Genomic DNA, 25,614 nt, shown 5'->3' with positions numbered 1-25,614 from the left:
ACAGCAAGTCTTCATTACAACACGAGAAACACCAGGGAGGCTTTTTTTTGGGCTACTTCTAAGGGCAAATTATAAACACTTACAGCTTACATTGTCAACTTGCATTGTGTCAGATAGCGTAAAGAGTTTTCTTGTATTGGTGGATGAGATTCTATCAAACTGAAGCTAAACTCAAAGGGACGAGTGTTTCTACTGTATGTGCATTCATGCATCTAATGTTTTGCAGGGGAAAAAATCCTAAAAGAGCCAAAAGGTGTTTGGATGAAATGCTGTAAATAATATGTAAAAAAAAAAATATTAGATCCATTCTTCTTTATGTATTCAATAGATTCTGCCATTCGCGACTGTTGTCACTCAGGTCCTGATAAATATTGACACGTGTGCTAATAAAAAAGGCACAAATATGGCAAAGGAGAAATCATTTGAACATGCTGTAAAAAACAGTTCTAACAAAAGAAAAAAAAGTTATTTTGAGAAACAAATTCTTAAGATTTGCAGATTTCTCTCTGAATATGGATGCTGAACCTCTATTGGGTTTTTAATGTTTATCTTCCTACAGTGCTTTTGCCACTAACCTTCTCTGTAACAAGAGGACTTTTCAAAATGTTAAACCTGCTCCCTAAATGAAGAAAGACATTAGTAACATTAAACAATGACAAAATGAAAAACATGGAATGGAAGTAATGTAAAAATGGGTGTTGAAACCATTAGTGGGATAATCTTTTTTTTCTACCCTCTAAACCAAAACAGTCATTTCTTGTTCTGCAGATATTAAAGCTGTCAAAGAGAAAAATGGAAAAATGATGGGGACGAAGATGTTTCAAAATAGATAAGAGGCACAGCCATGTCCTCTGTGTGAGTGACAGGTGTCATGTCCGAGAGACACTGACATGAGTGATGATGATTTTGGGGGGTGGGTGAGGGAAGCGGAGACCTGATCGTGGTAGAGCAGGAAAATATTGAATAAAGCACAAGTGACATCTATCAACCTCCAGGTCAGTGAAGGGGAAAGAGGGGAAGGGTTTAATGTGGGTGCTAAAACTTAGCTGAAGTTTGCCAAAAAAGGAACCTGAAGGAAGGTACATTTTAGCAAATTTTTAATCCAATCTGAGAAAGAAAACCTGTAAGACAACAAGTAAAATGTGGACAATAAAACAGGGAAACAGAGCGAAGAGGAGAGGAGGGACAAGACAGGTGCAGTAAGTTATCATGTATAAAGGTAACGCTATGAAAGAAGACAGTGAACGGCGTTACAGATGAGTGGAGCGTTAGTTAAGAGATGATGACAGGATGAAAAAGGATCTGGTTGGTCAGAAAATTTTTCAATTTGACAATAACATGGTGGAAAGTGGTGACAAAGAAAACACTGTGGCAGACAAAAAAGGAAGTGAGGCGTTGAGAAAACATCCAAAGAGTGAGCACAAGGTGTCAGGTGTTGGACTATGAGACACGGAGAGTGGGCTACATTTCCTTTAGTTGGAATAAAAATGGAGTTTAAGTCCAGAAAACACTCAATGCTATAGTAACATTACTATAACTCTCAAGATAAAATAACCAAATTGCCAAAGTAAATATGAGAGTACTTTTGCATACATTTATAAATGATTACATGCTGGAGAACAGTGTGACTTTTCGTAAAGCTTTTAATTATGTCATGCACATCTGCAGACCCATTTTCAAATTTGCAATTTTGATCATTTTTTTTATGCATTCCTCTTTTTTTCCCTTCTCTACGCATTTGCAAGTTGACAATACTTGAATATGTTGCAGTGTATTCATGATCTCTACAGAGCACACTAACAGGCATACCACTACCGGAGAACTCTAATAGGGTAGCAATACAATTTTGGTGCAAGTACATGGGTAAATAGCATGAAGCCGACAGAGGCAAAACTGTATCATTCTCTGGGAGATGGGGGAAATGAATGAAAACTCCTGTATTTGTACAAAAGTATGGACACATGACACAGGTGTTCTCCTATTCAGGCAAACAAGGGCAGTCAAAAGAAATCAAATGAGATTGCTCCTTTCTGGAGGTGTAGTTACCGGTCTAGCCTCTATCTACAGGCCCATCTACTGTAGGAGGAAGGAGTGGGAGTCCGGAGTATTTTATCATAAGACGGGGCGGCATTAGCTACTCCTTGTCTTTGGCATTCAGAATACTCCGCGTACATATTTGCCAACTCTCGTCAAGAAAAGTTCAAAGAAAAAGAATTAAAAGCAATTGAGCCCTCTGAAGTAAAGCATAATTAACATAAACACTTTGGGGAAACAACTGCATACACAGGCTGTCATCGTAATTTATCCATATCTCTATCTTTAAAGAAACACATGTAAACATTAGTCTTTTACAGTTTCGTCTGTGAATCGGGTTGTTTGCAGCTCTTGATTTTGATAAGACATTTACACTAAATATTCTTGGTAATACAAAACTATGAAATCATTTCTTCATGAATAGCACGTCGCATTTTAGCCTGATATCGCTTTACTCTGAGGGGTCCTTCCACCAATAAGAATAAAGAGAGAAGGCAATTATGCAGAAACAACTATGATATCAACTTTAACTATTATTGAGCCAAATAATAATTCCTAAGAATAAAATACATGCATCCTATATTGGCACGAATGGATGCTTATACTTTCATCCTCAGAGCTGAGGTTGTTAAAAACAAAAAGTCATCAACTAATATCTAAGACATGAAGCGAGACGTGAAAAAAAAGGAGAAGAAGGAAAGAAGAGAGAAAAGGACGTTGCATTTGTCAGATAATCGGCGGGGATTATCTGAGCTGTGCCGGCTACAGGGAAGCACTTACCCTTGAGTCCAGCTAGAAGACAGCAGGGTAAGAAGGGACAAACCAGAATAACATAAAGACTAGCAACAAGGCTGGAGGAGAGCAATCACGAGAGACCCTGACCTAGCAGCTGCATTACTTAAGAAGGGTCCAGGCAAAGCATGAAGAAGAAAACACAACTCAAAAACAACAACCTATACCAACATGATAGTTTGTGGGTGGTGGTGTGTGAGTACATGTGAGGATATGTGAACAACAGATGCTGAGGCATATTAGAGAAAGGAAGAGGGAGACAGAAAGCAAGAGAGAGAAAGAGAGAGAGACAGACAGACAGAGACAGAGGAAGGAGACAGAGCTTACGATCCTCATCACTCTACTGCAGTTTACTCTTGGTTATGGACAGCTACTTAAAGAGTTAAGAGCTACACAGTAAGTACTGTCCCTTTGTTTGATTACAGAGCAAACACAAGGCATACTCTTAAAAGGGACACTGGCAAACACAAACACCTACATTATAAAGGAAACTGTAAAAGGTGGCCCGAATCGTTTTTAGAAGAAAAAGAGACTATGAAGGTGCTGGATGAAATGAAGGTCAGGTTTTTATCACCAACCTCTTACAATTATAGCAACAAATTTAAGCACACTTTAAAGGTGCACTCTACTCGTTTTGCAAGTAATTGTTGTCACTACTGCACTTTACTGTCTGATTCTAATTGCCTTTTGTTGCGCTTGATATTTCCGCTATAGCCAGAAATGGAAGCTTTTCTGCAATGATGTAATTCTTTTTCTACAATTTCCACAAGTCCATCTGTTTTTGAACAAATAAAAAAAACAAAACGCACCGAGTCGATAGAAACGCCTCACGAGAGAAATTGTCTTCTGTGTTCTGGAGGAGCTGAGTCAGGTCAAGAAAACAACCCTTTTAATATTACAGTCAAGGACAGAAGACAAGATATGGGGTTTTCTTTTTTAAATAAAGGCTTTTGATCGGATGTCCTCACACTCTATCATATTTATTTGCAGTATTATGTCAGAAAGCTGTTGCACAGACTAAACCTGTGTTATTTAACATTTTATTGATGTGCACTAAAGCTGCAGAACCTTCATAGCACTCTTCCATCCTTTCACTGCAGCAGAGTCAGGAGGGCTGTGTATGTTATGGTCCCAGTGCCATTCAAGACCACCAGGGGGTGAAACATGTACGCGTGGTGTGCCACAATGTTTCAGGGAGGGGAAGGAGGTCTGTGCCACTGTGAGAGGCTTTGAATGGCAACAGCTGGCATCAGAGGAGTCAACTAACCACAAGAACGATCACATACTGGACAAAAAAACCGATGGAGAAACAACATAGAATCTCATGTGACAGGATTTGCATTGAGTGACCCAATTCATGTCTTCTGATACTTTTATAAAAGAGTGGAGTAAACTTGGGGCTTTGCACTTTTGAATAGTATTATTGCAACCCTGAGGTTGTTTTTTTTGTATTTGTATTTAAAGCCAATTAAATTTACATAATTATTCTAAGAAAAAAAAAAATCTCATTACAATTGAAAAAGAAATTATTCTCAGCCCAAAGAGTCAAAAGATGCACACAAAAAAGTCATGTTTGGTTCTGAATAGCAGGATCTATTATTGTGAATTGTTAAGCAGCATGTGAGTTTACATTTAGTAAGTAAATAAGCTTTGTGTTAGTGTTCTCATGGGCAAATTTAAGGTAGTTTAAACCTTTGCACAAGAATAATAAGAACTTAGTGATTATGACTCACTGCATATTAGTAACCACTTGAATAAATACAGATGTTGCTTCTAGATTTTATAGTTACAAAGATATATATTTTTCCCTTCTTTAATGAGGAGGGAGGGGACATAAGAGACGGTCAGAATAGAAGGTGATAGAGATGCCACACTACTGTAGACAGTCTTACCTTCACTTTGCTACCTGACCTGTGGACTGCTTAGAAGTGCAAGTACAATGACAAATTGGTTAAAATTTTCAACATGAGGACCATCTGAGAAACTGTCTCAGAATAACAGCTGCCCTCGCAGCAGCCATCTAGAGTTTGCAACTGTATTAAAACAGGGCTATGGTTCGGACAAGAGCAGCACACCCTGGCACTGTCAGTCTGAATTCAACCCCAGTAGGCTTGAATGTTCAAATCTTATGTATGGTGACCTATTTAATCTTCATAAAATCTTTGCACGCCATGGCCTACTTCTGTATGATAAGGTCTTTTTTAGGTTGGTTGTTCCTTGAGAACAGACTGATGAAATAGCATGGAATCGCACCTTTACACACTGTGGGAGTGGTGACAATGAGTGGAAGTCCATCAGATGCTGGAGGGATCTGTGAGAGATAAATGCATGTGCGTGCGTGCTTGTGTGTTAGTTCTATCAGCACGTATTGTGACTGCAGTGTGGAGCGCATGGCGTGAGACAGTTATGGGTTAGAGCTTTCGCTGCTTTGTGGATGAAAACTGCTATTGCTTGGGTGATTATGTTGTGTTTTGGGCTACTTACAGAACTGAGAAATGGGAGCATCCATTTGGGCTGAGGCACCCCCTTTGGAATTTAGTTTCTGGACCTGAGTGGGTGGGACAGGCTTGTGGGACTGGCCAGTGGCGCGATACATAGCCTGGACCCACAGGATGCGGTCCTGCTCGTCGTCGCTGGCAAAGATCACAGTGTCGCCTTCCTTCACAGCATTGAAGAAAGCCCTGCCACCATCTAAGCCTAATAACGCAAAGCTGGGGATCAGCTGGTAGATATTTACATTGTGTGTGTCATTTGTTTATGTGTGTGTGAGTATAGGTATGTCCCGGTGTGAATCCTCACCTGGCTGGGGATCACTGTAGTCCACAGTATATCCGTCCAGCTGCAAAAGCTCTTGTGGTTCTGACTTTTTCTCTCGGTAGCTGCACATTGCAAACGTATACTGACTCACCTGTAAAAAGAAAAAAGTTGCAGTCAAATGAGTCACAAATAAAATCTTTCTATACAATCTTTAAGCTAGTGATTCTCAAACTGTGACCAGGCCCAACTAGTGGGGAATAAGACCAAATAAACTACTATCCATCCATCCATTCGCTTCCGCTTATCCTTTTCAGGGTCGCGGGGGGCGCTGGAGCCTATCCCAGCTGTCATAGGGCGAAAGGCGGGGTACACCCTGGACAGGTCGCCAGTCTGTCGCAGGGCCAACACACAGAGACAGACAACCATTCACACTCACATTCACTTGCACATTCACACCGAGTGACAATTTGGATTAATCAATTAACCTATCCCCACAAACTGCATGTCTTTGGACGGTGGGAGGAAGCCGGAGTACCCGGAGAGAACCCACGCAAACACGGGGAGAACATGCAAACTCCACACAGAAAGACCCCGGCCTGATGGTGGAATTGAACTCAGGACCTTCTTGCTGTGCGGCAACAGTGCTAACCACCATGCCACCGTGCTGCCCAAATAAACTACTATTTAATTGTTATTAGCGGTTAAAAAATGTGGGATGTAGGATGTTAAAGCTTTTGGGGTTGTAAACTGGGACATGCTAGTTTTATATAAAACAACGACACGGACTCCTGAGTGACATGTGCTCTATATTGATTTGGTAGGCTTACAGGAACCTTTAAGCCAAAACCCGAAACGCTGCAATGATCTTAAAAACATGTTTTGTTTTTTACCTGCACAAGGACAAAGAAACGCTTCTTCCAGCGCTTCCAAACATTCTTCCCAAAAGCCCACAGATACCTGTCAAAACATTGTTCACACATGATGACAAAACACAGTAAAGCTGTCATAAAGAACACAAATGCTAACTCCATCTGAAGCGGAGTTTTTTATATTTGATCTTAAGTTATGTGGATTTGCTACATAATAACGAAAAAATAGAAATTAGAAGTTGAAATTCTTAAGAAGTGCACTTTAACTGTTACATGAATAAAATGTGATTAATGCCAAACGCTTTGCATGTGTTAGCATCTTCTAAAATGATTAAATTAAACTACACATTGGCATCCACCAGGGGGAGTAATGCACTTCACAGTACTTTTCCATGGTAGGTGAGTAGAAATGAGGCCAAGGAGCTCAGAGTTGGAATTCTATAGGAAAGATGTGGAATATAACAATAAGAACACCACTGCACGTGCTGCTTGACAGTGGGTCGCTTACCCGCAGTGTTTCATGTTCTGTGGTTTGTCCATACGTATGGCCAGTTTGATCTTGAGATCTTGGTCAGGGCAGGCCTTGGTCACAGTCATTTTGTGGAGTTCTGACTGTTTGGGGCTGTTAGGAGTTGGGTGGAGGACAACCTGCACTCGCAGAAAAGTAGATCATTAAATACAAGAAATTATACATGACCAGGTGGTAAATCTTTGATCTGTACAACACTGAGCAGTGTCAATCAGTCTGCTTGCATGCATTAGTGATTTTGTGGTGTGTTTGCTTTTCAAAAGAAATTTAAAAAAGGTAGCGAGGAAGAAGAACTGTGCTTTGCTCTCCCTCCCCGAAGAGGGGGGTCTAATCTCTCTTTGCTGAGTTAAAGAGCTTTGAGGAAGCCTGCCAACTCTGCTGCAGTGGGAGATCAAAGAACCAAGGTCACTGCCACTACAGGGACGTCTGAGGCGCCGCTGCCCCGACGCAAACCAGCAACACCACCTTCCTTAACTACCTGTCACATTTACACGACAGGAAAAAGCAGGGTAAAGAAGCGATTCATGTTTCTGCTTTGTTCACGTTTGAGTCATGTTTGAGTAATGCTCAAAGGCTGGAAGTCTCTTGTTAGGAATGAGGCAAGAATTTTTTATCAGTCTACTCTCAACAGATGTGCAGCAGTCAAATTCAGATACAGCACAATGTGAAAATTTCAAAATGTGAGAGCCGTTTGTACTTTCAAAGGAGCTCATGGAAAAATAAAAAAATTAAAAAAAAATACTGGAACTAGAGCAAAATAACAAAACCCTATTTATAAATCGCAGTCATGTGACGGGACCCTGGAGACTCTTTTGAGCGTATTACAATCAGAATGATGCACAGCTACATAAATAAAACTGCTTTGAGTGACTGTGCATGTATTTCTATAATCAAAACACAAGTTTGCACTATTTTCATCACTATGTCAACATCAGAGTGTTAGTGCGCTAATAAAACAATAAGCAGAAATGTTACCCGGCCCAGTTCTTTGTCTTCCAGTGCCAGCACCCCTGTACTCTCTGTAAACAGCTTCACCTTGACAGCAGGCAAAGGGTGTGTAGTGGTGAAGTCACCTTGGGTCCCCCAGCTGAAACAGACAACAAAAAGCACTCCAGAGGTTAGTTTCCATGACACCACGGTGAGTCCATGTTCCCATCAATTGTCATTTTTAATTGCTAGTCAGTCTGGGAGACAGATTTCACCTTAGTTGCAGTATTTTATATGTAAATTACACCGAAAATGTCAGTAAACAATTTCAAATTCAAATCAAACCGTTTTCAGATGCTTTTTGCTTTAATCAAATAAATTCAGCTGAGCCTCCTGGGACTGAAGCATACAATGCAATGTTTATGCACACAAACACTCCAATCTTTTGTATCACAGGAGAAAGATAGAGGTGGTCTGATTGAAGGAATTAAAAAAAACAACGATTACGGCAAAGTCGCATGAACTTACAGTAAGTCAAAGTCAGGATAAAACAAACAAGATAGCAGACACAATTTATTTGTTCTGACTGTTGTTCTCTGTCAGCAATAAATAAACAAACAGTCAGAGACCAGAGAATAGTCAAAATCAATGTATCTTTTCTACTTGATTTTTGTGACTCAAAAGTAAGACAAGGATCTTTAAAATGCTTAAAATCTATATAGAGACAAACTGCAACTGCAATATTTTTGGTACTGAAGATTTCTCGAGTCGATTTGTAGTCTGTTTATATTGTGAGAAGTATCAATTTATCAGTTGCAGCCGAGTGGTCCACGTGGAGAGCAAAACAGGAACTTCTAGCTGTCTTTAAAAGAACAAAACAAAACGTGTCCTCGTTCATATTTGTATTATAAATAATTCATCCACGGGAGGGATTGGAGCCAGTGAGAGGCAGTAAACACTCTAGACAAGTTGTGAATCAATCCATAGTCCATCATGACTTGTTCCAGCCAGACTGGAATAGTCTGGTCACAATGAAAGTTGCATACTTGAAACACAAAAGAAAGAAAGAAAGAAAACACACTTTAATTTACTTCAGTATCTACTGGTATCAAAGGTGTCATTTAGTTATTACCATTTCTACCAGGACAGTAAGTAAACTGACTACATATTAGCCCTAGACACTGAAATCATGTGATTTCCAGCATTCTCCACGTTTCATGGGTGTGCAACATTTGCAAAATGTGCACAGCAGCCAGGCAAATACTTTCACGCACACTTACAGCCATCACAGCCACACACTAACATGCCATTAGTGTAGTAGCTACTCACTGTAAGTGAAGACACAAAGTTCACCAAAGTAAACTGCAAAGGAATCACCAGACAAACATTTGTAACAACAAACCTAATTAGACCCTTAAATCACCCTCACCCAGCTGAACATGGACAAAGAAGCAACAAAGGCAAAGGGGCTTCAGCGATCCAGAGCTTATAGGCAGCCATGAGCCAGCAGCCTCAGTGTGAGCAGTACAAGGATGAAAGCAGTTTCAAGGTATCTGCTGATACTTATACACATACTGGAAAATTAAGAAAATTAAAAAAAAGTGTCTGACATCTGTTTTGTTGCATAAATTCATTGCTCCTGCTATTGTTTGCTAAGCTAAAATATGTGAGATAAAGGTGGCTGTACAGCAACTCATCTTCATTTAATAGAATAAAATAGAGCAGAATAGAATAGAATAGAATAGAATAGAATAGAATAGAATAGAATAGAATAGAATAGAATAGGACTTTTTTAATCTCTTGGGAAGTCCCCTCAGGGACATCTTTCCCAAAGCATAGCACTATATTTTCAGTTGTTTTATTGAGAAAATAAGTTATTGCATTAAGAGAAATTAGATGTTGTTTTGCATATGTTGTCATTTACAGCAAAGAAAGGCAAAAATGACTATTGACAGGTCACACTTAGGAAAGTTGGGAATCGGCTAAGAAAATATCCTAATACAAAGAGTGTTTTAAAACAGTAAGTATAGTTGAGGTTAACGCAGCGCACTACATCTTAGTATATATATCTATATATATGTAGTTTCCCATGTAGGCTTGAAACTCATTACTATTTGCAAATATGTTCAATTTACTAGCAAGGCACCATTTATCAATAGACTATGTAAGATCTAGGTCTGAGACTGTGCTTAGGGAAAGGCCTCACTGGTCAGATACCCCTGGTACCAAACTGAGAAAGAAAGAAACAGGTTGAGGCAGGTTGGGGTAAATGAAAAGTAATATACATGTAAGTATGGCTCTATTTCTGAACTTCTAACTATATCCAACTAAAACTGGTTAGTGTTGTGCATATATGCCCTAGAAGCCTACAGATGGATGTCCGGGTGTTGGAGGATCTGAAATAGCAGGAAGCAGTCCAGAGCGGCAAAAGCAGCTTGAAGCGATGTGGGATTTTGCAGTGTTACTGTGAGGGTGTGTTTGGTTCAGTATATGATGTGAGGAGTGAGAGTGAAGTCTTACAGCTCACTTCTGAAATAGCTCAGAGCTTTTGCTTCATTAGATATCTGTCAGTGACTCAACATATTTGCCTTAGGCTATGGCACTAGGATACTTCACCTGTATGTATCGTTTAATATAATAATTAGGCACCATGTTTTGACAGGTAAGGTAATGTATGAGACTGTATATCTGATTCTGCAGAATTAGTTTTGAAATGTTTAGTTTAAACTGCCATTCATGAGTGTGGCAGTGTTTACAAGAGTGCAAAAAATATTAAAATAAGCTATCATTTAACAGCAAGCCATTAATATCAAACTGGAATCTCACCAGCTATGCTATGCACAAGCGAAAAGAATGACAAGAAACTAAGCAGTTTGTTGCAATCATAGGAGACAACATATATAAGCCTCTGTTATCTCTCATTGTTATCTATAGCTGCTAACGTGCCAAAGCTGCCTCATGAAGCTTTAGCAATACAACATGAATGCCACGCTCTAAGTTCTCACTCTGCAGCAAGACACGACAAACATGGTGTCAGTTTCCAGTCTAGAAAAGGATTTTTTCTTGTAAGCATTTCTAACATTCATAATTAATTGCCGCTTTATGTACACAAAGATGTTGCAGACACCGCATGTAGAGGAAGAGAAGAAGAGCTGCTGACTGACAGTGAGGAGTGACTGTGAGCTGTGTTGATTTCAGATGGAACCATTGTACCAGCATGAAGGTGACCTTGTGGCTTATTCTAAGGTCTATTAATGGACGTGCAAGCGCTACCCTCCTGCAATTTTTTCCTCCAAAATATGATACAACTATGTGCTTGCTCAAATGGGTCAAATGAAAAAAATCAGAGTTACAAAATTACGAGAGAATTAAATGATTGTCAAAACATCCGAGTTAAATCAGAACCACGATAGTCAGTTCAATGTCAGTCTGAGCACATGGCTGCTGAACACATCCAATTATTGTATGCAAATATCCTGCAGCAGTCTGTACATTAACACATTTATCTCATATAGGTCTTTGCAAGGTTTTTTGTGTATACTTGTTTGTGCTGCATATAAGCAACCGCACACGGTTGTGTTTTAGTCACTACAATAATTTCTGGGAGGCTTACCCTAACCTAAAAGCAACTTTAATGTGTGGGTTCCTCACAATAGCTGTAAATAGCTTTATGTCCCCACAACATATGGAATATACTGGAATACACACACACACACACACACACACACACACACACACACACACACACACACACACACATTACCCTTGCCTTGTTCTCCTCTAATCCGTCCCCTCATTCATGTCCTTCCGTCTCTCTTCATAAAATGGTTCTTAAATTAAGGAGATCAGAGGAAGACATTTGGGCCTTAAAATAGCTCAAATTTGCATGAATGTTTCATGGACATTTATCTTGTATCTTGTACTGTGCAGTACTGGTTAATTAGAGGAAAAAGGGTAGATATATTTAGCAGCAGATATATTTTTCATCACCACCGTCATTGTTGTTAATCGAGTCTAATGAACTGGTAACAAGAAGGGAAGCAATGGAATGATTTAGGATATGTACAAACCATGGGGAATTTCACAGAAGGGAACTATGTTATGCCATTTTGTATTTAACATGCTATGGGATTTTTACAACCCTCAACCAGTCAAAAACGTTGGTTTTAGCTGTAGATCATAGCTTACTCCAGCAGCTTTAATAATAAAGATCTGTGCTGTCCCATGAGTCTAGAGATTTACTGTTAAGACAAATTTTCCTTAAACCCACTTTTATTAAAGGTGGAACATGCATTAGGTTCTATATGTGTAGACTTCTACAAAAGCAACCCACTCCTCCACCCAGACAAAATCATTACTAACGGGTCACTAGAAGTGTGTGGTCTCTGATACTTTCAGTTCCAATTTAAAATCAAAGAGAAACACAGCATTTCTGCTTCAACTTACTCTGGAAAAATGATGGGATACACAGCTGTGCTTACACACACCTTTGTCCCAACTATACATTATACATAATGATGTTAACATGAATCTATAGCATCTATAGTACGCAGATTGAATTTAATATAAATCTAATAAACATAATAATAATATTATTTGAGTACATCAATAATATAATGGGCTAAAAAATGCCTTGTTTGGGAAGCTACTGAGAATCGCCCTGATCCATCAACAGAGTGCAGCCTGGGCAGGTCCACTCACTTGACTCACTCAGTCTGGCTTGAATGACACCACTTAAACAAACTACTGAATACAAAGAAAGATAATCAATAAAAATGAAGAGGAGGTTATTTCTCTGTTTCTTTTGTCTATCTGGGAGTGACAAAAGAAAAAGGCGAAAGAAGAGGAAAAGGAGAAAAAGGTAAGGCAATTCTGAATGGCATAGATAATAACGAGTAGATAGATAATTTATAACATAATGAGAATTTTTGTCTAGGGCTCCCACAGACTCTAGACTTGCTGCTGCCCATCAATCCCGATGATCGTCTTCAAAAACATAAGCGGTATGCATCGAAGCATAATGTGAATGCCAGGATACAGTGTTTCCCTGTTCCACTGTTTATTTTCTAAATGTGCAGTCCCCCTCCCCAAGCCAGTACAAGTGTACAGAGTCTGAAGAAGACTTCATTAAAATTGCAAGACAAGCCGGTCTATGTCTCTGCTCTGCATTCACACAAAGTCTAGTTATTGAGAATCTTTTTCACAGGGTTATGTAAAGGTTGTGTGTGCTTTAAAAATGACTGCTATGAATAAAAGAATATCAAAAAATATGTTTAAAAATATATCTCTTGTTCTCGCTATTGATGCTTGCACTTCTCATTCGCTTTCTATCTTCCTCAACTGCTGTTCACTTTCTCTCTCTCTATCTCACTGAACCAGGAACGAAAGCCTAAGTTTGAATGTTGCATTTCTAGATAATACCCCAACAACTGCTGCAAATCATATAATCATCATTAAGTGCAGGTATTTTCCATATATAGGTGTTTGAGATCTGAATTTCCTACCCTGGTCCAAAAAAAGAAAAAAGGTTTCAAATAAGAAAAAAAGCAAACTCATGTTTTGGTAAACTTCGCAGTGCTTTTCCATTTCCTTTTAATGCAGTCATTTACATACAAAGTGCCTGTGAAAGAGAATGAGGAACACTAGAGAGAACACCAAGAAGCCACTGGGTTGTGGGAGAGTTTAACAGCATACGTTTAGAGTATTTTTCTCAGAGCCAATTAATTTCTCAAAGTGTGGTTCAGCATGGATCTTACATTACACTTCGTGTTACCATTACATAGTTTTGATCGCAAAGCTCAAAACCACAGATGGCTCATCTAAAGGAAACAACAAAAATCAATTATTAACACTTCATTAACATTCATCTTCCATTAAACCAGAGGTTTGACTTCAGAGATTCCTCAGTAGGCATCAGTGCCTACGCTCTACTGATTTGAGTTACATTATTAAGGTATTTGTCATTCACATATATGCATGTGGAAAACCATGCAGGTGCGTGCTAAGGCTCTTACGTTGGCTTGGATGCCTCTGCCTGGTCAGTCTGGAGTTTCTCGCCTCCCTCCACCTCCATGGTGCAGTAAACAATCCTGTTTGGAGCCAGTGATTTCAAGCCCTGCACTTCCATGATCACCACCTGGGAAGCATAGACACCTCATTGGAGGTTACTGATGTAAAGTGATTTATCTGAACGAAGTTTAAAAAGTCAGCATCTTATGAGCAGCTAGCAGTTCTAGGCAGTAATTTTTCGAAACAGTATGCCAGCCACAAAGACGATTTAAGCTTACGGCCAGTGCCCTCGTTGTACAAAAATGTAGATTGTAGTTGATTTTTTTTATTTTACTGGAACAGGCTGTAATAATTTCAGATTTCCTTCCAGTGAAGTATAACTCTCTATCATCAAAAGTGCTAGTAGGAATAATCTGTCACATCAGGTCTTATATTCACTCTTTAATAACTCTGAACACAATATAGAGATAACACTGCCAGAGGTAACTCTTAAATTGTAACCATGAATTTCAAATGGGAGAGCCAAAGGCAGAAATATGTGCTGGCAAGACAAGAGTTTACTTAGCAAAAGTATTTCTTAACTTTCCTGTATATTATGCTGTTTGTTATCTAGTCATCTTGCAGATTTTTCTTGGGGGTTTGGGGAGGGGGGGGGGGGGGTTTGCACCGTCAAAAAAAATTTAAGGAACACTTAGAAAATGCATCAGATCTCAATGAGAGAAATATGCTAGATATCTTTACTGATATGGACTGGATAACGTGTTGTGAAGAAAACGATGCCACATGGTTTGATGAAAATGGAAATGATCAACAAGGGGTTGAATTTAAAAGCACCCAATAACCAAAGCCAAAAATGCTGCAGCAGGCTAATCCATTGTGCTCAAATTTCATTGCAGCACCAACATGATAGTTTGCATGGCTTAACAACATTGCGGCATGCTCCTAAACAGCAGACGGTGTGCGGGGGGATCTGCTCCGGGATTTGGGATGTGCAAATCTGGAGGAGCTGGACTACCTGTGCAACCTCTACAGGGCCCAAGTATCGCCTCATGCTGCCAGTTGTGACACTAGCCTTAATCAAATGCAAAACTAGGAAATAAACTGTAAGAAAACAAGAGGAGGGAAAATATAGTGTCCTCCACCTGTAAAATAAGTCCTCATTTGGGGGTTGCCTCATTGTTGACCCTCCAGTACAATTTCATTAACACCAAAGCAGCTGAAACTGATTAACAACCCCCTCTGCTACTTAACTGATCAGATCAATATTCCAGAAATGTAATTGCCTTGATGATGTACTCTGATTACAAGGTGTTCCTCTAAAAAATTTTTGAACGGTGCATGAAAATCTTAACATCTGCTCTTTCTATGTACTCAACGCAGGAATCAAGTGACTTGTTGTGTATCACAAGTGATTCCACCTCGAGTTTCTGAAGAGGTGAATTCTTTCAGCGATTGGAAATAAACTTGGTGCTTTACCAAAGACCTATCACAGTGCCACCTCACAAAAACACATACTTCTTTTGCTACTGTGCAAATAATTTCAGACTTCAATCTCTAGAGTGGTGTGCCAAATTGTTTGTGAGCAAACAGAAGAAGCAGGGTCTTATTCTTCTGCACATTATGTACTTCCTGATTCCAAAATAGCACCGCATCATAAGAAGTGAGGTGCGATTGCTCCCTGTTCCATGGTAATAGCTCATCTCAGACAAGCCGATAACAAGATGACTCACATTTCCCGTTAAGGAGCAGGTAAAAGGGGGTTTTTGTGTGTATGTGTTTATGCCAGTCTGCTCTTCGCACGGCGTCTGTTCAGTCCCCTGATCAGGTCTGCTGTGTGTTTCTATACTTAGTCTCAAGTAGTTGATACAAGTTATGAATTAAAAGTTATGTTGTAGACAGATGCAGTTTTGCATTTATATGACAGTTGGCTATATGTCAGATATCCATTTCACAATACCATCATCGAGGTGTCTGATTAGTCCTAGACTCATTCTGACATTCATAAAGAGCTGGCTCGAAAAGGAAGAAGATACAAGGATGTCTCTAAAAGAGAAGTCCTTGTATCTAATTCAACAGGCTATTACCTCCTGTATTCTCATTTTAGCACAATCAGATGTCACACTGACTTAATAACAAGTAAATTAAAGACTATTTAATGTCAGCTGCATCAGACACTTGTGTTCTCACATGCATCTCCGTAGGGTCTATCCCTAAACCTTTCTAAAAGTCTAGAACGGTTTAGGGATGCAGCGAATGTGTCAAAATAGTTTATTTTCTGTAAATATCCCTACTTCTTTTAAGTGCCTGAAACATTTGTACAGTACTCCATCTCAAAACCATCGAAACTTTGTAATGCTTGTGATTTTCACATATTGATCATCACACACTCATATCTAGTATGTAATTACCTCTAAAGTAAAAGACAGGACCACATCAGATTTGGACAGCGTGTTCTCATCCTCTTGGCCCATATCGATGATAGAGGTATTGTGTCCCCGCTTCAGCTTCTGGAGTTTAAACTCCCCGCCCTTAGACACAGGCATGCTCTCCAAGTTGGCCATCAGCTGATTCACTGAAGACTTGAGTTCCTCGATGAACATGGCCTCCATCTCTTTAGATACAAATTTGGGGAACTTTCCACCCTGTTGACAAAAATATATAAAAAGGCTCAGATGAGAACTACAAGTCGGGTAAAATAAAAATGATAAAAATATCAAAGAAAGGTTCATTTACGTCAGTTTAATTAGTTTCCTATAGCAATGCTAATTATGTGTAAAGTAAATACAGCAACATTTGTAAATACTGCCCATACACTACTCTCTTCCACTACGATGTTTATAAAAGTTACACCATATTGGCAACATATTAACTATATAACAAAGCATGAATTCCCCCGCTGAGTCTGACTCACTCTGGCAATCTGGTCTGCCATCTGAAGACGACCATCCAGCTCTCGTCTGATCTGTGCAGCCTGCTCATCCAGGTTGTCCAGCTATTGGTAACCAGAGAAAAGCAAGTCAGTTGAATCCCACTAGGTACTGCAATGCTTTAAATGTGAAATATTATCATTATTGTTACTGTTAATAATGACTTGTTTAGGTTGCATAGGAATATAGGTATTTAGACAGTTTTGTTGGAATGTCATGGCAACTGACGAGGTGCACATAGGCTCATGAGGAACCAGACAGGACCTGCACGGCATATTGCTCTTATTGTATACAGTCAGATAACAGTTGTTGGTGGTAATACACAGAGAACTGTAGTAAACACAATGACATATAGCACAATAAATTTGATATGTTTATCAGACCTCGAGGGCACATGGTCTAAGGAAACAATCAACACTGATACAGCAGGAACACATATATTTCTCATTTCACGCAGTCTTCCTCCATGTCACGCGCTGCCACATACATTTCCCACAATGTAATTTGGGCCACAACAGTTAAGTGAGATTAGAAGCAAGTAATGCCACCTTGAACTGCTTTGCCTTGGACAGAAAATATGAGCACGTTACAGAGATCTGGTAAGCTCCCTAGATTTTTATTTTTAATTTTATTATTAAACTTTCAGATTTTCACTTCAGGAACAGCTGTTGCTGAGTCAAGTCACATGGCCCAAGGTCTTATGCTGGTCTTATGCTCCCTGTGGAGTCACATAAGGCGTTGCTTTCAGTGACTCAATTTGAGTGAATGAACTGTGAGGCTGTAGACTTGGGACTCGGACTCAAGTCGCACTGGATTCGCAAACATAAGGACAGTCAACTTGACTTGGTGTTGCTAAAATACTGAAAAACACTCTACTGAATGTGGTTTTGTCTTTGAGCTCTGGCAAGCTGTCATAAATAATTAATGACATAACAAAGATGTGGGCAACATCGGCTCACGCACACTTTCAGCTGCAGATGCTGGAAGCGGAACAAAGAAAACTCTAAATTTAGATAATTAAATTTAAGGTAGTGGATAATTATTGAGAGGCCTTTTTTTTTAGCAAGTATCTAATTTATCACAAGAAACAGAACATAAATAAAGTAAAAGTTGTAAACAAAAAAGCTACTATTACTAAAAAATACTGCGACACTGGTGAAGCTGTTGTTTATTGTACATGGTACATAGATTGGTTCTTATAAAGCACCTTTCTACTCTACCTGAGCAATTGAAGACATGCACATGCCTCATTCACATCCATTCAAACCTAAGTGCTTTCTAACATTTACACACATTCACGCTCTGATGGATGCATCGGAGAGCAGCCAGTATCTTGCCCAAGGATATTTGGCATGCAGACTGGAGCAAGGGATCGGACCACCAACCTTCCGATTACTAGTTGAACTAGTTTATGGGAATACAGCATAGCAACTGTGCGTGGGCGCTCATTTGGTTACAATTAGCTGTTCGGGGCAATTGTTTGTATTTTTATTTATTAATTTATTTTTTCCATTATGACACACATCCTTTGCTATTACTGCTCAGCCCACTCTCAGTACATCCAATGTTAATGACGCATCCATTTTCTTAAACACTGATCCAATTCAGGATCATAAAGAGGCAGGAGGGTATCTCAGTATTGCTCCCTGAACAGGTGACAAGTGTATCACAAGGCTAACACAGAGATGCTAACATTAACACCTGCGGCCAATTTAGAATCACCAGTTAACATAACAAGCATGTGGGACACCCACCCCGGCTGTCCACTGCATTAAAACTCCAGGAACGTCCTGCTATAAAGTGACAGCACTAACCACTGCACCACTGTTCCACCATTAATAATGAATTACCAAAATCAGTAAGCTGCTGCTTTCTATTGTTCTAGCATCCCAAATTAAATACACGAGCTTGGGTCATTTGTTTAATTGAGTGCTTTCACTGTTATCGCAGGTTCATTCACATTATAGCTTTTGGTGTAGATGTGCCATGGTCAAGCTGCACATTTCAAACAGCTGATCTTAAATTGATGCTTTGGGAAAGGCTAAGCTGGGTGGGCCAAAAGAAATGACAACAACAGTGATAAAGAACAGCTCTGTCTTGAAATGAGCCATCCAGAACGTTTTTCGGTGCGCAGGATCAAAACGAGAGATAACGCAACTCATTTACAATATTTGAAAAGTGCCTCGACTGGACAACATTAGATGCAGGCCTGACATCTGTTCGCCTAAAATTTGCCCCAGAGTAATGATAAGCAGAGAAATCTGCGTCTTTCTTACATCAATAATGAATGAGAGTTTTATATTAGCTGACACGAGGATGTAGTGGAAATGGCTGATGTCTTTTTCATGCACTGTGCTTCTGCATGTTTCACTCCTTCAGTTATTCTCTCAGCCAAAATGTCTCATTCTTGTCAGATTTGATGTTGTGACTCACCAGTCAGCACCGTTCCCACTATGAGGTCTGCAGCCTAATTGAGATGGGGTGTTTTTTGCAGCACAGTTGCACCTGGGGAGCCACAAACCTCTCCACCCAGCGGTGTGGTGTGCGTGAGTTTTACAGTGAAAAATAAAAATCAGCCCCGTCTCACCAAGGCGCTGTTAAACTGTAAAATTCTTGAGGTTTACATGAGCATAAAAACTGGTGGGAAAATGTGACGCTACAGTTTTCGTGGCACACACATACCGTATCAGAGATTTACTTTCAAGAGAAAGTAAATCTCTAGAATAAAAATACTTCAGTTTGCCAAACATACAGGACAAGAGACTGTCGATAAAAACATTGCAAAATTGTAGAAGAAACCTGTGATCTCTAATATTTCAATGCACAGCAGGAGCATGAGCTGCACTGTAATAATATAAGTTCTTTAAAATATTTTATATTTCTCACTGTCTAAAAAAATCATTCAGTTATTTGAAAATGTGGCAATACTTTTTCCAACTATATGTCCCTTATTGGGTCAATATGACAAGCTTGAAAATAACATGAAATAGTGCCCCAACAGAAGCAGGATACCATAAAATATGCAACGCATATAGCATGGTGTTCTTGAGAGGGGTAATGTATCACAGTCAATTTTTGATTTTATCACTAACAGCCACTTGGTCTCACCAGCTGAGCTCCCGATTCTATTTGTGATAACAGTGCTTTAAACTCCTCTGGTCTCCTGCTAATGGGATGCGTGCCAGACCTGACCTCTCTGTGCCTTATGGTATTTCACTCACTTATATTACATTAACAGGCCTTGTCTTTCAGGCTTTGCCATATTGATTCTTCGCCCCTTCCAGCAATCCTTTCTAAGAGAGAATGAGGTGAAGTCACGGTGCAGCCATTAGAAGCAGAGGAGGGGTGTAGTAAGTAACACACAGGAGGGAAAAGACTGACACAGACACCCGTGGTCACGGTCTGTACATTGAAAAAAAGGCAATACATTTTAGAAGATTAGTCATGCAATTAATGGAATATTGTTTTCATTACTGAAATGTGTTATCAGTTTGTAATATATTCAGATGTGTGTTAAATGGTGAACTGTCAAGTGTGGTGTGCTACCAGTGTTGGCCACTGAACAGCCACCCTACTACATAACCCAGAGTTCCTGTTTAGTAGAGCACATAATCAGACTTTGCCACCAGCTGCAGCAGAATGTCTGCATTAGAAGCACAGCAGTACTCTGCCACGCTGAGACTCTTAAATGATGGAGAGCATCCTGTGGCAGGAAATATCATGAACCAGAGTATTATTTTCATTGTCCAAGAGCAAAAAACCCCCAAAAACAGATTTATCCACAGCCACAGCTCTGAATGATCCTATATGCTTTCCTTTCCCTTCTTTCCCTGCTGCTGCTGGTCTTGTGCTGCCTGTCAAAACGCTCAGAGATCTGGGTACTGTTGGACTGCGGTGCAAGCGACATCTGATTCTTGCAATCCCAAAAGAACAGCCTGGAAATTCAGCAGCTCAGCCTGTTAGTGTCTGACGCTGCATTTTTATTGTATGTGTGCTGTGTGCTTTCCCCCTCCTGCTAAATCCAGAGAATACGACGGACCTAAACCCATATGTCAAGGAAATATCTCTTCACAGGAAAATCTTTTATAAGTGAAATTGAACAAGGCATTAACACATATTTTATTACAGATATGTGTAAATTGCAGTTCATCTGCAAAATTGCTAACATGGAAAGAGCACGTGAATCTAACGGGTGCAATGTGAAGGGGGGGGTGGGGTCGCATTTCTCCTGTTACTGCCATCTCTGCCCTGACAGCTTTGAAAAGGAAAGACAGTGCTTGCTGTGAAAGGGGAGGAGAGCTGATGGAACTAACAGCCACCACCTACTGAGGCCCACAGCACCCCAATCTTATCAAGCCTACAACTACTGAAAGGTCACTATTGTCAGTGGCTCTCAGGGACAATACAGGTGGACAGGCAATCTCATATAAATAAGACTGGCTAAAAGGTAAATTTCTGTCTATGTTACAGCACCATTGCAGCTAAATAAAGGTGACACTTCCTCAGTGTTAGCTAGACTGACAGCAGGTTAAAGGTGACAGAGCAGAAGCAGGCGGGTAGTTAACAGCTCAGCTGATAACACATTCCCAGGTGGATGCTGGGACATTAGCGGCAGCCTGTAAACATTGCCAGAGGCAGATTTTTATAAAGACCAAAGACAGGGCGGGCAGGGCTAGATCGGAGCTAGATGGGACCTGCAGGACTTGAAGCTGTCCTATATTTAGAACTGCTGCTGTGTGCATCAATGCGTTTGTGCTTTATGTGTGTTAATCTGCACGATGTGAGAAAAGGCTGTAGTTATTTGAGCGCACCATCGTGCAAGGTACCCCAGTTAGAAAATGTAATTGCAACTGCATTTTTTTTTTCAAGAACATCCATCTCATTTCTGCACATCTTCAACACAGTGCTTGTTCTTAAAACCTAGGGACACGTGGACATGTGGATGAATCTGTTTTCAAACCTGTTGCATGATCTTTTTAAACCAGGTCCAGCCTATTATACATTGTGATGGGCATAGCTTTTTTGATCTTTATAGCTGACCTATAATAACTCTATCAACAGAACAACACTTAATTGCAAGTTGGTGCTATGATGTAAGTGATTTTGATTACGTCCATGCCTTATTTGGCAGTGTACTCTATATGAAACAATGGTGGAAAATTTGGTCATAGGGCTTTTTGGCAAAAGCATCCTAGAGCTAGAGTGAACCCCATTAGAAGCAGGCAAAGCTGGTGCTCAAGCACAGCAACGCTGTAGTCAAAGTGTGCTGTGAAACAAGGGCAGTCTGTCTCAGAGATAAAGGCTTGTGTTGCCTGAGAAACTATCAGCAAGAGTAGGCGGGAAGGTCATCACTCAGACAAGGGAAGAACAAAAGCTGAGATCGGAGAGAGCTGAGCTACGGCAGATGGAGACCTTCAGAAAAAACTTCACTATCAGGGTTTCCTAATATGTTTTGCAACCTCCAGAGAATATGGGATGGAACGGTATGGTAGATCTTTGAATGCAAGAAGCTGAAGTAAACTGAGCTTGGATTCAATGCAATCTGTGGCTAGAAAACCAAAACAGGCTACAGAACCACATCAATATCAAGGCTATTCTGTAAGATGGAAGTGTGAGAGAGGGCCCATCAACATGCAAAAGCCTCCCCAGTTAGTGAGTGTCTCTGGATAAAGAGAAATGACTCCACATGGGTTTCCAAGTACTGATTTCTGCTTATAGGTAAAGCTGGGATGCTCAAATGCATCAAAGCACAGAGGAAAAACAAGAAGATGTCACGACTCACTTGGTGTTCCCACAGAGAGTTGGCACCATGTCTTAAGGACTGGACTTAGGGAATATTTCAAGCTAGGACTATAAAATAGTCTATTAGTACACTTTTCAGGAAAAGAGGTTGTTATTTTGCTGCGATAATGGAGATTTGGAAAACATGGAAATAGTTTGTTTTATAGTTTTCCCATATAATAAATATTGTCTATATTCCATCCACACATCAAGCTTCACATCACTGCTTTTTCAGCTAAGAGGTGGCTTGCCAGGCATAGCAAATGCTTTCATCCTCTCCCAATCCTGTGTGGAGTGAAGAGGCTCCATTACGCCATTATATCAGCTACAGGCTAAACCAGGAAGAGCTCAGGCCTCATTTCCCAACTAACAGTTGCTGACATAACAAATTTAAGGGAAAAAGGAGGGATCTCCTTTAAAAACCTGTCAAAGGCAAACTGATTGGAATATCATCTTTCGCTCTGGGTGGGTGTCTACAGGCCATGATTTGCAATTTTTCAGAGGGGAAAGTTTCATTTTGTTTGTGCTTTTCTTCTTATTCCCAGGCTTAGGTAATTTAATCAGTCGCTCGAGATTAGAGAATCATTTCACTAAGTGAGAGCCCATTGATGTGAATAAATATCAGTGATTAAAACAACTCAGAATGAGAATCTGCGAGCAGTGGTAGCATTAGTCGTGCCGAAATGATTTGTCAGCTAATTACTTCAGTTCCTTCAGCAACTAGGTTCCCACCAAGCTCTACAAGAGAGTAAGAACTTTACCGAGCAGTTGTTGACCTGAAAGCGTGCATAATGCCATTCGTTCACTGCTCACTTCTCCTGAGGTGAGTGCAAGAGAAGTGAGTTTCATGCCATTAACAAAAATGCATCAGCCACTAGCAATGGATACAAAATGTCCTGTTGTTAGCTGCAAGAGCAAACATAAGTGCTTATGGGTTTTTTTGTTTGCTTGTTTCTGTGTTTTAAATTGTGTTGTAGTTTACACTATCAGCTACTTATCATAGGGACCAAAGCTAAAGAATGCACTGCCGAGGACAGAGACGGAAATCTATAAAAAAGTAAAAATCAATTCCTCAGTTTAAGTCTGCATTTTATTTTCACCGCTATGTTGCCAGACAGTTCTTCCTGATGGATAACCGATTGTAAAAAGCACCAGACTCTTTTTTACAAAAGCTATAATTTTACCTTGCAGAACATAGGAGCTGCCGGACTGCTGCTTTAAAGCAGTGTGTTTGTTTCTGGATTCGTGTTACTTCCATCATTTTAACTAATACCTTAAAAAAAATTCAGTCACACAATCAAACTAATAGCAATAAAAGCAGGCATCAACTCTTGAGCTAATAAAAAGAAAGAAAGAAAAAACTGCCAAAAGCTGTATTGGCTACTTAAAGTGGGTTTTCTCTGATTTAGGCTTCTGCAGGCAATCCTTGTAGAGCCTACATTACAATGTAACCTACATAATTGGCTGAAGTTGTTACCAGCTTTCATGCGTGTGTTGTTTTATGTGTTAGTTACCTTGTTGATTTGCCACATATAAAAGAAGGTGGTGACAAGGTGACAATTACATTTCAAGAGAGGTGCACCATCAGATTATGGTGTAAGTTATGCCACAGAGGGGGTTATAACTAGGGGTGGGTTTTAATAATTGATTCATCGATTAAAATCGATTCTGGCTTGGATAACGTGATATCGACTCATTAAAATCCTGAATCGATTTTTTTTATATAAATGTATTTTGCCCGAAATTCCAGAATCTCAGGTGAAACGTCACAAAATTTTGACAACCACCAAACATTTAAAACAGTAAATGAGAGCAGGTACACGGCTTCTGCACAAAGACGTAAACTCAAAGCGCGGACCTGCGGATCAGAATCAGTGAGATGTCGCCTTTCTCACCTGACGGCACTGACACGGTCGGGGCTGAAAGCCGACAGCTCGCTGATTCTGATGTTTCGGCGGGTCCGCGCTTTGTGTTTACGCCCTTTTTGCGCTGATTCTAAAGCTGTTAGTTTTATCTCTCTCCAAACAATATTGACCGAACCAGCAGCAAAAGAAGATCCAAACTGCGCTTCACATAAACATCGTCATGGACTCCCTCTGACTTTCACTGTTTTGCTTCTACCACGATAAAATGACACTTCATGCACAGCTCTCGCTCTCTCTTTCTCAGTGTACTTCAAGAACAGTTTCCCGTCTATCCCCGAAATCTTTTTCTGCATTATTCATTTGCTTGTTATGCACAAGACTACCGTTATTTACAGCGCTGTCGGTCGATGTTTTTTTTTTTCCTTTTACTTACTTCCGAAAAGAAAACCTAATTTCTGCCGTTCAATAGGCTTCTGAACAAATTTAAACTTTTTAAAATTATACAAAATGCAAAACGCTGTGTCTCTAATAAAACCGCTGTAACTTCAGAGGTAATGTTCATATGTTGATTAATGGTTTTCTTTTATTTTTGATGTACTGCAGAATATTTTTATAAAATCCCAGGCCAGAAAAATCACCTTCATGTTTTTCTGTGTTTTATCTTCAGCTACTTTGACACAAAGGCATCTGCTGTGATGCTCACACCTTTGATAAAGTCTGGAAACTGTCAGCTTCCTTTTTATAGATACAAAAATATGTAAATGTACTGATCTGAATTATAGTATTTCTGACTGTCTGAGGCAAAATTTCCCAGATTCAAATTGAATTGTGGATCGAATTGATTCAGGACCTTGTGAATCGGAATCGAATCGATTCTAGAAATCAGTGACGATACCCAGCCCTAGTTATAACATCCCTGTAGAATTAACATCCAAGTATAAATCTGCATGCTAGGTGCCCATGTTAAACTTCACAACAACACATAGCAATTTTTGTCTATAAAGCTAACCATAACATCACAACAACTGTATATTGGCTACAAAAGGAATTCAAATTTTGTAAAGGCCTAATCTTTGCTAACAGTAGGTGTCTTCTTGGCTTCACCTCAGCTAATTTGAGTCATG

The 25,614-nt window shown here is 39.8% G+C and overlaps 1 protein-coding gene across 12 annotated transcripts in view; it reads right to left on the bottom strand.

Annotated features, from left to right (window-relative positions):
• The window catches only part of cadpsb (Ca2+-dependent activator protein for secretion b), a 67,780-nt gene that overhangs the window by 21,962 nt on the left and 20,204 nt on the right, over nt 1–25,614 (bottom strand). For 8 of the 12 annotated variants that reach the window (XM_042223032.1, XM_042223033.1, XM_042223035.1 and 5 more), the window contains exons 4-12: nt 16,829–16,909; nt 16,326–16,559; nt 13,923–14,044; nt 7,957–8,068; nt 6,961–7,100; nt 6,474–6,540; nt 5,626–5,734; nt 5,311–5,523; nt 2,815–2,826 (exon numbers count right to left, since the gene is read on the bottom strand). In XM_042223032.1, the coding sequence (XP_042078966.1) occupies nt 2,815–2,826; nt 5,311–5,523; nt 5,626–5,734; nt 6,474–6,540; nt 6,961–7,100; nt 7,957–8,068; nt 13,923–14,044; nt 16,326–16,559; nt 16,829–16,909 (1,090 nt within the window). The remainder of the gene's footprint in view (nt 1–2,814; nt 2,827–5,310; nt 5,524–5,625; nt 5,735–6,473; nt 6,541–6,960; nt 7,101–7,956; nt 8,069–13,922; nt 14,045–16,325; nt 16,560–16,828; nt 16,910–25,614) is intronic. The other 4 variants (XM_042223034.1, XM_042223036.1, XM_014335230.2 and 1 more) reach the window with 1 other exon arrangement.

Source organism: Haplochromis burtoni, unplaced genomic scaffold (assembly GCF_018398535.1).
Source record: "Haplochromis burtoni strain Fernald_Lab_line unplaced genomic scaffold, NCSU_Asbu1 Contig_100, whole genome shotgun sequence".
Classification (NCBI taxonomy): Eukaryota; Metazoa; Chordata; class Actinopteri; order Cichliformes; family Cichlidae; genus Haplochromis; species Haplochromis burtoni.
This window is presented reverse-complemented; position numbering and strand designations above follow the sequence as displayed.